This window comes from Nematostella vectensis, chromosome 10 (assembly GCF_932526225.1).
Source record: "Nematostella vectensis chromosome 10, jaNemVect1.1, whole genome shotgun sequence".
In the NCBI taxonomy this organism is placed as follows: Eukaryota; Metazoa; Cnidaria; class Anthozoa; order Actiniaria; family Edwardsiidae; genus Nematostella; species Nematostella vectensis.
The window spans coordinates 13,866,952-13,882,018 of NC_064043.1; the positions used below are offsets into that span (position 1 = coordinate 13,866,952).

General features: G+C 40.7%; 1 protein-coding gene across 1 annotated transcript in view; it reads left to right on the top strand.

Annotated features, from left to right (window-relative positions):
- The window catches only part of LOC116614322, a 31,587-nt gene extending 20,857 nt beyond the window's left edge, over positions 1-10,730 (top strand). Inside the window, exon 14 of the mRNA XM_048733333.1 lies at positions 10,072-10,730. Coding sequence (XP_048589290.1) covers positions 10,072-10,262 — 191 coding nt within the window. The 3' untranslated portion in view covers positions 10,263-10,730. The remainder of the gene's footprint in view (positions 1-10,071) is intronic.
- Positions 10,731-15,067: the final 4,337 nt, after the last annotated feature.

Sequence of the window (15,067 nt, forward strand, 5' to 3'; positions counted from 1 at the left end):
AGTTCTTCTAATCGCGCCGAGGGTTTTGTTAGCCTTCGTCGCTATTTTGGAACAGTGGGGGCCCCAGCGTAGTTGTTTATTGCATCTTACTCCAAGATAGTCTTGGTCTGCCACTTGAGTAAAGGGCTTCGCGTCTGCAGTATACACGTATGTTGATGGTTTTCTCTTCTTCGTTACTGATAGTAAGTAACATTTTGTCACATTAAATTCCATTTGCCATGCCGATGACCATTTATAAACACCGTCCAGATCTTCTTGGAGTGCTGTATGGTCATCCGTTGTAGAGATTGGGCGATAAATGATCGTATCATCTGCGAAGAGTCTGACCTGGGACTTCGATGCTTCACAGATGTCATTTATATACAGTAGGAACAGAGTTGGTCCCAGAACGGAGCCCTGTGGAACGCCTGATGTTACATGCACTTTGCTAGAGTGGGATCCATTGACTACCACGTACTGGGACCTGTTTCTCAAAAAGCCAGATATCCATGCTAGTGTCTTCCCCTCGATGCCATAATGAGAAAGCTTCTTGAGGAGCTTTGAGTGCGACACTTTATCGAAGGCTTTACTGTAATCTAATAGTAAAGCATCCACTTGGCCATGATGGTTTAATGTAGTTGCCCAGTCGTGGAATGTGAGGACTAGCTGAGTCTCACAAGATAGTGCTTGCCGAAAACCATGCTGGAAGATAGACAGTATGTTGTTGGCTGCTAGATGCTTGTTCAGGTGGCTAAGAACAATGTGCTCCATAATCTTACAGCAGATGCATGTAAGAGAAATTGGGCGGTAATTTTGTGGTTGGTCTTTGGCTGACTTCTTGTGCACCGGTACGACCATTGCGTTTAGCCAGATTTTTGGCAAAGTTCCCTCTTGATAGCTTTGATTAAAAATGAAGCACAGTACACCGGATAGTTCCTTTGCCAGATCTCGTAACACGCGAGGCGAGATGCCATCAGGACCATTACTTTTGTTTACATTCAAACCAGCTAGCTGTTTAAATACGCCAGCCTGAGTAATGGTAATATCACTAATTTTGGGACATGTTGGAGGGTCAAGGTCGGGAACGACACCATCGTCCATAGTGAAAACACTCTCAAAATACTTGTTCAATGCTTCTGCCTTGTCCTTATCTGAAATAAACATTGAGTTCCCTTGGCGCAAGGTGGGAATACCACGACTCTCTGTCCTAGAGTGCTTGACATGGCTCCAAAACTTTTTAGGATTTGACCCCAGGCTTCCACCAATCACTGTATTCAAGTAGTGGTTATGGGCTGCCTTGAGTAATTTCACTACATGGTTTCTCTGGTGACGATAATTGCGCCAAGCTTGGGAGTTTTTGTTGTTACTTTTCAATGCTTTAGATAGAAGGCGGTCACGCTTTCGTATTTGACGTTTGACTGACTGTGTTATCCAAGGCAGAGATGTTTTAGATTTTGTGAACCTGTATGGGATATGCGATTCCACTGCAGATTTCAACCGGTCTTCAAAGAAGGACCAATTTTCCTCCAAAGATCTTTCCTCGCAACAAAGAGTGAAATCTTCTGACAATTTAGCCACATCGCGCTTAAGGGCCGCAAGGTCCATCTTGTTATAGAGGTACACTTTATGTGGGGGGGTCTTTATCCGCCTGGTTTTAGTGTTGATGTTAAACTTTACGATGTCATGGTCGCTCATCCCTGGATGGATTGTAATATCAGATACAAGAGCTGGTGTGGATGATATCACAAGGTCCAATGTCTTTAGAGAAACTGGGCGTGTCGGTTTAGTGACATGCTGAATGAGGGCGTTATTCGAAATCAGGTCTAACAGTTTCTGCATCATAGATGCTGTTGAGTGATTTGTAATAGATGGTGGATCATTACGCCAGTCTATGTCGCCACAGTTAAAATCGCCACTTATTACGATGTTTGGGTGGGATTTCTTGTTTTGCGAAAAGACCTTAAAAATAGACTCTTGTAGGAAATCCAGACGGGTAGCAGGAGCATCAGGGGGCTTGTAAAACGCGCATATATAGACAGTCTTCTTGTTGGCGCAACGGATTGCTGCCCACAGAGACTCATCCTCTGGGTTTATGGCTATGTCTGGTAGTTCGTACGACGGAATATCATGTTTCACAGCGATGAAAATTCCACCTCCTCCGCTACCAGAACGTTCCTTTCTAAAAACGTTATAATCTGATGGGAAACTCGCCGCTGTAGGATCTTCGGGTGACAGCTTTGACTCACAACCAAATATGATGTCGGGTTTGTGTGTTGAGACATGGCTAGCAAAGATAGCTGCTCTTTCACTGCTTTGGATACTATTGCAATTGATCTCCATGCACGTTAGCTTTGCAGGATTGCGAGGTCCACGGCGAGTAGGCCGCACGGGTGTACTCGAAGATATACAGCGTGGCGGCTCGAGCAGGTCAGAATCATTTGCTCCATTCATCGATGTGCCCTCTAAAGATGAATCTGCAAGAGGAGCAAAGCTGTTTTCTTCGATCAATCTTGTGTCTTCTACGAAATGTCCCGAGGAAATAGGCAATAAGACTTTTCTGATAATTACTTATTAAAAAGAAAAACGTCCAAAAGAAGAAAATGAGAGTTTTGCATGTTTTTATTTAATTAACAAGCGATACTGACATAATTTTGTACAGTTTGATCAAATTGTCAAAATTCGCTTATTTTCAAAGCCTTTGTTCAACTACAAATTTGATCAAATAAAAATACAAATTATGCAAGAACGCTGAGACATTTGCGATATTGAGGCCTCTCACCGTAAGCTGTTTTCCTTTTTAGTAAAAGAGAGTATTGAAGTGTAAAAATTTACTCTGGTCTTCACAACAGAACACAGGATTACCGACTCAGAAATCTATTTCATGTAACCATGAAAAAAATATAATCGGGACCCAAGAAATCGTGGATTTATTTTGCGCAACTACATCTTTGAATAACATCCACGAGCGTGGCTACAAAAGAAGCTTTGCGTCGGGCTGCTCCGGGCACTTGAAGCTCCAGCTCTTTGCAGATAGTGGGAAGGGTGGCCACTGAAAGAAAGGTGAGCCTGGACCTGGAGTACAAGTGGCACAAGTCGATGCCGTTCGCTTCTATTGGGTGATTTAGTTGGCATTCATCTAGGATGGCAGCTCTCGTACGGAAGTAGGCGGCTGCCTCCTCCGCAGCCTCTACTGCCTCCGCACCCTGTGTTATTACCGGGCCATGTACACCTGTACATGGCCCGGTAATAGGAACTCGCTGATTTAATCGGCGTTCCCCTGTATAGAGATGCAGCTTGTTGATTCTATCACTTCATTCCCAATTAATGGTACGCCCCCCTCCTCCCCCCGACTACTTTTTGGTTGTAGCCAAGCTTGCCGGGAAGGGGGACTCCGATAAAAACAGACGGGGGTGACCGTCGGCAAAATTGATTGTAACCCGTTAGGGATGGCACTTTAGGCGTGGTTAACAGAAATTATTTCCTCTAAGAGATGGAAAATTGGGTGAGGTCGAAGGAATTTTTGCCCCTAAGGGATAGCAGAATCGAAAAAAAAAAACGTTTAACACCCCCTTAGGAATAGCAATTAATCGAATTTTATACCCTAAGAGATAACAGAATAGAAAAAAAAAAACGTTTAACACCCACTTAGGAATAGCAGTTGGTCGAATTTTACACCCTAAGAGATAGCAAAATCTGAAAAATCCTCCAACACCCCCTAAGAGATGGCAGTTGGTAGAAATTTTATACCCTAGATTGACCGAGCGGGTTTGAAGATCACCCAAATATTGATATGCACTCCCCTCGTTTTTCATTTTTGCTCAAATCCAAGATGGTGGCTATAATACACCGGGTAAACGCCCCCCCCCCCCCCCCCCCCCTTATTGAAGGCTTTTCAAATATCATTCTTTTTCCAAATGGTACCTATGGTTGAGCAAGCCACACCTTCCCCCCTCCTCAGTCCTCTGGTCCTATGATCTCCTGCCTGAGACTTTGTCAGAGTAAAGAAGTGCTTATAGAGAGTAATTACCTGCTTGCAATAAGCGTTTACTGCACCTTACGCGCAATGATAGAATCCTGCGTTGTCTTGCTTGTAGTATGCCGGTAAAGTGAATAGTGAACGCGATTTTTTTACTGGTTAGCAAGACAATCGATTGGCCAGGACAAAATTTGGACGGCTGTTTATCCCGGCCAGACAAATTTTGTCCTCCTAGTGCGGTTAGGCCCTAAGTTAACGCGCGAAAAAATGAAAACAGAAAAGTAACCTCAACATTTACCTAGGGAGCTTTTTTTGGACAAATGCTCCCTGACAAGAATGGAATTTTTTTGGTAGTATTGAAAACAATAGTAAAAAGCATCAACTGTTATTTTTTCTTACTTTCTTTTTATAACTCAATTTACCTGGGGAATGGAAATTGGTTGGTTATATTATAAACAATAGTAGAAAAGCTTCAACTGTTATTTTTTCCTGATTTCTTTGTATGAACGCTTGTTGAATAAATTAACTCATCGAATTTGCATAACAACACGACAGCAGAAGATGGTACGCGTTTCTAGTCCACGGAAGTAGGGAACGAAAGAAAATAATATAATGCTTATAGAACGAGGGATGGATAGAAATAAACATAGGACGATTTAAAAATAACTTTCGTGGCAAAAAGTTTTGAGATGCTCATGAAGCGGAAGAATAAAGAACCGGAAGTTTTTAGTGCCGATAATAATTATCATGCATGCGGATTGTACTTTAAAATGTTATGAAAATATAATCTTGAAAAGCATATAAACATCAGAGAGACAAGAATATTTGATCAAATACCAGTATTTTCAAGAATAATATTGCATCCTTTTTTTGGGGAGTTTTAATTGTTATTTATAAGTTTTTGGTAGCGAGGCATTAAAAAGTGAGTGTCGGCATTTGTTTAAAATTAGGGTCAAGTGGGGGTCATATTTCGGCTTGTAAAAAAGTCGGATTTTATTTGCCCCTAAATTTTATTTCACATATCAAAAGTAGAAATGATGCTCTTTTCGATGAATGCAATCATTTTTGCCAAATCCACATCTCATCGGCGATATTACACGATTATTTCAAGGCTTTTCAAAGTCATCTTAAAACATAAAATAAAATAAAATCGCGTAAAATAATAAGGTGCTGACAGAACAGCTTATCTTTCAGCCTGGGAGTTCCTTATTATCTATTCTTTAGGTTTATATAAGCTGTAGTTGTTTTATCACGCGTTGCGAACCGGTTTTTAGTCTTTTTCTAACAACCACGAAATTGTCTCAAATCCGGGTGCGGGAGACGAAAAATTACTTTTCGGCTTCTATCGCCAAAAATATTTATCCAAATTGCTTCAAACTTTCACAGGATACCATGGTCACCCATACCTATTGCCAGTTTAATTTTGAGCTAGGGCACCCAAACTTCATTTTTCCGAGAAATCTCGACGAACTCAGACCGCTGGTCTTAAATCTCCTAAAGATTATAAGTTTTCGATAAAGGCAAAGAAAGTTACTTAAAGTCAATACTACATTTAAAGGAATTTAAGTTAACAATCAATATCTACTTAAAGTTGCTACTGACTATAAGAGCCCCACTTAAATGTAACTTAAATTATTTTTTAAAGTTACTACTGACTTTAAGTGTGGCCTTTAAATGCAACATATAGACAGTAGTAAATTTAAGGTACATTTCGGATATGTCTTAAATGCACTTAAATTCTTTATTTCGTCCAGTGTCATAATTATTTATAATATAGACACCAGTGTTTTGCTAGGTAATAAGCTTATATACACAACTCGTAAAATTATAATATAGGAAACTACATTCGGGACCTCGAATGATGAATTCTGATGAATCATTTGAAGCGATTTTGTCTGTTTTCTGTGTATGTCTATATAATTAAGATAAAAAACGGTGGTAGTAAGATTACATGGCCAATGCTTACAATTCAGCTTTCTCTGCTCTAATATTCGGACTCCAGCTTCATGGAGGACGCCATCTTGTGAGTGGAATACAAGTGTCACGTGGTTTTACTGTATGTAAGCGACATACAGAGAAACCACGTGACTGTGACGCAAGATACTAATATATCTTGACTGCGGGATTTTCGAACAATGTTTTAAGGGTAAAATAAATAAGTTATTTACCGACTTGAGGTCGGTCCGAATAGAGAAAAACTGTGACAGAGGTCTGGGAAATGCTGACCGAGGCCGGACCTCCCAGCCGTTAAATAACCTATATATTACACCGCCATCTGGTCGCTCTCGCCTTTTTTCCATCAAACCCGCGTATAAGAAACACACACAAAAAACTCGACGATTTTCACTAGTATCTTGATGATGATTTTAGATGTTTGGCCTACTAAAAGCGACAACAAAACAATTTGTCGCACACGACTGTCACCGTCAAACACTAAGTGATATATGAAAACACACCTTGCAGATATAAGTAAAGATAATCTAGTGAGTGTAAATCCATGCAAATCTAAATTTGATCTTTGAACTGTATTTGCACAAAATACAAACATGAAATTTACATACAAATTTACAACCCAAGCAAATTATTCAAAGTTGATCTTTGAACTGTATTTGCACAAAATAAAAACATGAAATTTACATAAAAATTTACCATCCAAGCAAATCAGTCAAAGTTGATCTTTGAAATGTTATTTGCACAAAATACAAACATGAAATTTACATACAAATTTACCATCCAAGCAAATTATTCAAAGTTGATCTTTGAAAAGTGTTTGCACAACATGCAAATATAAAATTTGTATACACGTTTACTACCAAAGCAAATCAGGCACCAAATATAGTGCCTGATATTTACATCATATTTGCGCGATAGGCAAAGTTGTGTAAATCCGTTTTTTCGTCCAGTGTTTCCCATAGGATTTTTATAATTATCCAAAAAATCTTTAGCTAGAATTGATAGTCATGTTAAGACCCTCTACTAGAGATAATTCATAAAGCTTAATTGAATGCGAATTATAAGAAAAACAACAATTAAAAGGCTTGAGAACGATGACGCGACTCCAACGAGCGCACGTGTAAGCGATCAAAACTGAACGAGACAAATACCTTAACATTTTCTCGACGACTTTGCCTTCTTGATAGACTTATTTCTCTCTAAAACCCTTTCACAGTTCGAACCCCACATTGCTCTTAGATTCGCTATCGGTTTTTCTGTGCCTAGCTACAAGAATGTCAACTTTGCGGAACTTGTTGGCTCCGGCGTAGCAGCTTGTTCGAATTGCCTAAGGTTCGAAAGGTGCAAAATTCTGATTTCCCCGACGATTTTCACACAAGTCTATTTGCACCGTGTCATTTTAGGGGTGGAAGGAACATTGACAAGTCAGTTGCTAGGCCGTCATTTTTGCAGCTTTTGTGGCCTCGGGAATCCGCAAAGTAAACTTCTACTGGCTTGTGTTGTGGCCATGACCGTCGCCTTCCTTCCGCGCGCTTTTTCTCTTCCCGCTGAGCAAGTGTGACGTCACAAGCCCTTCATGATGTCGCACTTGATAGGACAAAACACCAACTTCACGCAATATTTTTTTCCAATGGGTTTTTGTGGATCGAAAAAGCTTTAAAATCTTGTTTCTTTGATATTTGAGGTTTAAAAAAATGATACAAAAAGGCTATGTTTCCTTTCGCTTCAGAAACACTTTAAAATTGTTTTTGCCAATCACCCTTGTTGCCTGTTTTTTTTTTATCGGAGCCTCCCCCTGGACTAAGGTGTAATAAGCCAGTAAAAAGAATCATAGTCCTGCAATCACACCATCCTTAGTGCCGAATGAAGTATATTCTTTACTATTCTTAAAAAAAACGCGTCTTGGCCTTTCCAGTAAATATCCGCCCCCCAAAAAAGGAGAACCGTCAATAAGGGATAGGTAGTTTTCTTAGTTTTCTCATGGACACTAGTGAATTTCGAAGCTTTTTCCATAAGAATTGAGAGAATCTGACCAAATTACAATTAATCCGCTCTTCGGATTCCGGTTGTTTTAGATCATCATAAAAGTTTTATTTTACAGTTTTCTAGTTATAACAACAGAGAGACTCTATAAGGACAGTATTTTATCTTTATTTTGATTCTACGAAGAATATAGTAACAAGTGTGATCTTCACCCGTCCTGCAAAAGATCCCCCAAAACGATGAGTCTGTCTCAGTCTAACCAAATTTATGTTATAATATGGTTGATTCTAAATTATGTTGAGATATGATTGTTCGGGATGTGGTTTGCACGCTTTACAAAAAAGCGTTTTTTAATAAAATACGACAAATAATGCAGTAGGGCATTTGTACGCATTCTATTTGCGCCCACAAGCTGGGAAAGCTAGAGAGTGCTCTATAACAGGTTCTAAATGAGAATAAAATAGATTTGTTCTACAAAAGGTCTTCAGTCATTCTTAATTTACTTAGGTGGAAATTGCTTTACATGTCTTTTTTGTCAGTCGGTCAGGCGATCATAGGTGACACCCGCCTACAGGGTCCCAAAGAGGAACCCGTATAGATGATGACAAATACTATATTTTGTGTAAAGCGTTTATCAACATCGCACAACTAAAAAAATACACCTATTTCACAAAAGGTTTTCAGTACAAATGGCGAATGGCAAATGTTAAATGACTTATGGGTACTAAATATTCGTAAAATTTAAGGTGTTAAATAAAGTCCAGCAACGTCAAAGCCAAGCATTGGTAACCTTTAATGCTGGATAACTGTTTTGATGTTTCCATATTCTTTTCGAGACGCATGGTTACTTTCGGTCGTAGAACTGCCATATACCAATCGCCATTTGCCATTTGCACTGACAACATTTATTGAAATTGATATGGTCGATTTGCGCTTCAGTTTTCTTCATTTGAAAAGGACGGTATTTTGCACAAAATATATAATGTGGCCGGTATTTCATAAGGAAAATTCCATCACGATAAATACTGAAGTCTATTCAATCCTTGGCAAGCTTATCCATCTCGAACGATTGCCGTTTTCTTCACATGGGAAGAAACGGAAATTTTCAAGAGCATATCGATAAAACGGCCGCTGATGGCTCTAGTTGAACCCTAGGCCCAGTGTACACGCGGTCGCAAATATATATCGTTGCTACCGTTTTTTTTTTCATATGAAAAAGCAGTAATTTCATATAAAAAAGCGGTATTTTCCCAAAAATATATATTTCGGAAAAATACCGTTTTTTCAAATGAAAATACTGTATTTTCATATGAAAAATCTGCTTTTTACCAATGGACTGATACAGCTTTTTCCTTATGAAAAAGCGTAACGAGCTAGTGTCTTCGTGCCGTCACAGGAACAAAGCCTTGTTATATGCAACAGCTGAACTATTCAATTTCATCATAACAGCCATTCAAATTTCACGCCCTATTTTTATGTTAATTTTATACATAGATAGTATATAAGTGATGATAGTAATATATTCTTAATAAATCTCCTGATGAGTGGGCAACCACGAAACAGGCTTGTAGAGATGAAACGGTAGTTCGCGTGTTTTTTTTCCTACAAACCAAGATATATCCCGCTCTACACCTATGTATTGAGCACTGTTACATGAACACCTGCACTCACGCATTATATCTTTTTTGAAGACCACAAGTGAGACGTGAGACGCCTATTTTAAGATATATATATATATATATATCTAAAAATAATATATCTCTTAAAATAGGCGTCTCACGTCTCACTTGTGGTCTTCAAAAAAGAGCTGTATTTTGAATCACACTTAGGCCTTGGGTACCTTTGTTCAAGAGAGTGGCTCCAAGAAGCCTTGGGTCGAGAGGGGTGGCACCTTTAAGAGGCCTGGGTTCGAAAGGGGCGGTTCCAAGAGGTCTGACCCAAGATATGTCTCAAAGTGGCCTGGGTGGCTTTAATTGGCCTGGGTTCATAAGGGATAGCTTTAAGAGGCTTGGTCCAAGAAGGCGGCTCCAAGAAGCCTGGGTTCCAGTAGGGTGGCTTTAATTGGCCTGGGTCTTAGAGGCCGTGGTCCAAAAGGCCTTGGTAAAGGGGGTTATGAATACGAATCTTTAGGCCGATCGTGTAAATGGTACATCCTAACCTTAACTCTTTATTTGCGTTAGTTCGTTACCTGTACAGTATGTGGGTGAGCCTAAAGGCCGTTCGAGCTAACCCGCAGTGCAGCATGGGATGCCTGATGAACGTGATGCAAATCATAACACAAGGCGAGGAAGAGACGTGCAAAGGACGACGGGAAATCTCGGAAAATCAAAACGAGGCTTCAGGGCAAGAAGCTGTCCAAGAAGTACACTAACAGGGTCCAACTCGAATAAAAGAAAAAGAAAATCATGATAATTTTCATTTTTAGAATTAGAATATCCTTGAACATTGGATCTTGAGTCTTTTTACTGGGATAGCCCTTAATGTGCTATAATAGTTACTCGGCAAAATTGCATTATTAAAATTTCTAGAGCATACTTAAATAGGCGGTAAATCTGCAGAGGCTAACAGAGGAACTAAAATCATTTTTGTCTAAATTTGTGAAATATGATTTGGCGGGCCAATGTTTATTGAAAAATGGATTCACAGCTGTGTCGACGTTTTAGAAGTTTAAGATTAAAATGAAATTTCATTTAGGCCACGTACTCCTTAGCCAAAGCAAGCCGTTTAACTGATTGTAAATATACCCAACGGTTTATCTAAAATGTCCTTACACTGGAACATTGTAGGATTGTGAGTGCAAAAATGCAGGATATAAAAAATTAGAAAGTGCGAACTTTAACCAGAAAAGTGATAATTCCACCTCCCCAGTGCCGTAGCAGGCCTCGAAATATGGGGGGTGACACAATGCAGGAAACTTAAGAAAATATTCCGGGCACAGCCACGCCCCTACTGGTCATTTTCTTAAATGTTTTTTAATTATTAGGGGGTAAGGTGGGGGGGGGGGGGGTGGGGCACGTGCCTTCAGTGCCCCACCCCGTGCTACAGCCCTGGTCCCTGACATGTTTCTGATTTAGGATCACAAATAGGGTACTGCATGTTCTAGTTTTACGAATAACACAACTCTCATCTGCTTATCGTTACGCTGAAATTTGGAGTGAAGGTTCCGGTTATCGACTTGTCTCACGTCTTCAATTCTACCAAATCGCCGTCTAACAAAATCACTAGGGCGTACCCAAGCTAAACTTGGAGTTCACCTTACTGAAGAGACTGAACTCAAATTCGTGTATTTTCACAGTGTTTTATAGAATGCTTTAGCTTTCTGTACGCGCCGCTCCTACTTTCGCCCCATTTCAATTTTCGACCAATTAGAGAGCAAGGGTAACACCAGACACAGGTATCCCATTGGACCACGGAAACTTTATCGTATAGTCACATACCGCTTTTCTATGACTATGGGGCTCCGCTATATGACTATATAAGTCCCGAAGAATCCAAGCACGGAAACAATCCGAAATTTAGGAAAACGTGAAAGAGCTATTTTCCTATAGTATGGAAACGAGGCTGAAACCGAAAGTGCTCTTTTTTCTGGCATTCTTGCTAGCGAATATTGCTTTTTAGGTGAAACAACATAAAAAATGATTCAATACAAGTTGCTGGATATTGTAAGTGATTTATTTTCACATTTACGGCAAGCATATGCTTTACGGCAAACATCCGCTTTCAATCATCGGCTAGTTCGTTATCATCGTCGCTATCCTCGGGCTGCTTGCTGATGAAGTGCATGCGCTACTGCGGCACTGGCGGCAAGCCGGTGAGCAATCAAGGCCGTGCTTCCGGCAACTACAACGTCCAGTAGAGCAATCACTCCCGCCAGTTGAACCTGTTCCATCTTTAGCAAATTCTGAGGTTCCAGTTGTAGGTCTGTTAGTTTTGGGAGTACCTGGCCGTTCGTCAGATGCCATCCCCAATCCTCGATCGACATTCCCAATTCATTGCACTGCCACTGGTTTACCTGATAATACAAAAGAAATTATATGATTGATGAGAATGAAAAACACAAGAATCAATCAAATAAAAATACTTCACCTGCAAGAACACGCTATAACCATGGTATTTAGCTGCGGCAGATGTGTGAGAGAGCTTCTGTGGCTGTATTTGACGGCCTTTGGTGGCCACTTTCTCGGAGTAGCGTCGGTACCGGAGGCTGTCCAGACTCTCTCCTTGTTTCCACCATAGAGTTGACACGTTCTTGTCAAATACTTTAGCTTGGCTTTGAAAGTACGGCAATTTATACTTCTTGAACGGCGTGGATTTCCTGAAGGTCGAGACGTGGTGTCGCACCCTGAAACTGCATGAAAAAAAAATTATCTCTACTTATCTCCTAACCAAGCTCTGCCCTCACGTGTTTCATGATCCAAACTCTACTTCCACTCGAGTTGCTTTTGGGCTCAGGCCGGAAGTATAAGTTATGCTCGTCTGTCTGGGTGTGATAACACAGCAAGACGAGTAGATCTGTGTCCCCTACAAGTGTGGTTGGATAATTGGCGGCAGATTCTTCGGCTGTTTGACGATAAGGACGTCTGCGTTGTTCTCCGCTTATAAGGTACTACATCCAGCTTCTGAAAGGTAACGCCTTAGCATGGTAATGGTCTTGTTGTCAGCGTTTGAAAGGAAGGCATCTTTCTTGATTGTTACTTTCATGTCATGCGTGAAGTTGACAGTACAATCGTCTTCCCAACGGAGCGCATCAGATGGGTCATACTTTTGGTGGGAGGTTTGTTGTTGTAGCCATCAAACACCACGGTCACTTGGTTGCCAAACTTTCTCTTGACATACTGGCGCCCCTTTCTTGGTAAGAGCACTTCCAAGGCGACGTGATTAGGTGCAGTAGCGCGCCTACATCAAGCACATAATGAACGTCAGTAGAAGGCGCTGTCTTGGCGTCAGATGAAAGCTTAGCCTACAGGTGATCAGCATGAGAAGCCTTCTGAGACAACAGACTGTCCGACCATCGAAGATAAAATCTTCTCTCCTTTGACGCGAGCTTTAACAACATCAAATAATTCATCGGCGTTTATTCCATTCATAATGTTCTTTAGACCAGGTTCCTGTGCAAACGGGTCCTTGTCATTAACGAGTGACTTAAGGACTTCTGTGGTATCGTTCGTATCGCGCTCCTGCCTCGATCTTGTCATGTCTTTGTTTTGTTCGCTTGAGTCATGTGAGATCCTGGCAGCTGGCTCGTACTAACGGTCACTGCAAATCGAACAATTTTCTGATTAGAAATTGATCTCAAAATTGATGCGAAAGGTTACCACTTGTCCGGTTTAGAGTTATCGAAGAAACATACCATACTGCCTAGCTTCACTCGGGACAGGAACAGGGGAGGAGCACGGCTCTCTTACACCTGACGTTGGGAATGGCGGCTCTAGAGGCACTTTGCCTATAGAAAAAAAAGATAACAATGCCTAGTTTTAAAGCTTAATCTTTTATAATAAATAACTCAAAGGCCAAATAAGATAAATACGCACCTCCCCCGTTTCTCTGAGGTATTGAGCAGCTTAGGGTGGCCGAGTACAGTAGCGTATTTAGAGCAGCGTCAACGATGAGATGACCCGTAGAGCACGCGCTACACTTAGCATATGTTCCACTGCATTAGGGGCGTGAATCAGTGTGCTCTGAAGAAGTCTTATTGAATACGAAAATTTGGCACAGTCGAATTCCAGTTTTTGGTGTATAGCTTATTCTGAAAAAAAAAATTACATTTCAAAGCAATGAGAGTTTATTATGACCTTTATTCTAGGATATAAAACAATTACAGGAGGTGATCAATCGTGAAAATATCCGAGCTAGTTACTGAGATCACAGGCTTCCCACCCGCGTCAGTGAAGGATTTCTAAGGACATACGAATTCACGCAAATAAACATCTATGAGTTATATCTTCATGCTCTATTCATGAAATAAACTTAGTTGGGATGTAAATGTATGCGTCTGTGGTGTTTTTTCTTCCCAAGAAGCTCAATTTTACATGTTTAAAGCGATATAACTTTGTCTCGGATTTTGAGACGATACTAAGTATGTTAATGAGACAAGGCTGCCAACTTTATTCTGACTACTTCAGCTTCAGCGCGATTTTCTGCCGGATTTTAAGCAGTACGAAAACACTGACACTGGTACAAGATGGGAGAAGGATGGAACTATCTCCGAATCGAGTTTTTAAGCAATCCGCCTGGAAATCTGCGAGAAATGATTTTTTAAACGTCAATTTTAGCTTTCCGTCGATGATCGGGCCATAGCAGCTGGTCAAATGGCATCCTTGGAATGTAAATGGCATACACAGCGTAGCCCCACACTACCCTAAACATTTCTTTGTCCCTTCTCCATCCCTCTTCTAGATCGACAGGTCGCAAACGTCGACAGTCCGCATGTACTCCCCATAGCTGTACAAGTGACGTTTCACACAACAACTCACAATTTAGATGTTAGTGAGGAAACTATGACATAGATAAGTCGGGTCTAGGGTGGTGTGGGGCTAAGCTGTCTATGCAAATTACATTCCAAGGATGCCATTTGACCAGCTGCTATGTCCCGATTATCGTGTTGTGTGCACAGTACCGGGTGTGCCTGTGCGTTCGCGAGGAAAAGAGACCTCTGCCATGGGTCAAAACTGTTTTCGTTGCGCATGCGTGAGCGTTTCTAGGCGACCGCATGACGTGCCAAAACCTGTACCATCGCGCGAAAGCTGTCAATATGCTAATATGCTTTGCATGGGTTTTGTCGCAAATTATGAATCAAACTCCGGTTAGTTCACCTCTTCGGAAAAAGAAAACAACTGTTCAATTTCAATCACCTAAAATTCACTAAAAAGATTGAACAGCAAACGCAGCAAAGACGAGTTTTGTTTTGTTTGTGGGATAAATTTCAAGACATCTGGGCGGGCAAGTTTCTTCAATGTAAATATCGCACAGTTTGACTCGAAGAAAATGGTACAAAACTTTTTGGTAAGCTTAGATCAGCTAATTCCAGAAGAAAATGCAAATACTGTAAACGGTAGATTTACTCGTTAGTCAAAAGAGAGAAATTTCTGGATTAAGATAAGGCATTGAATGGCTTCTTTTATAATTTGTCGCGTGATATTTCTACGGAGGACGCCGTTTCGAATGCGGGGTTATTAT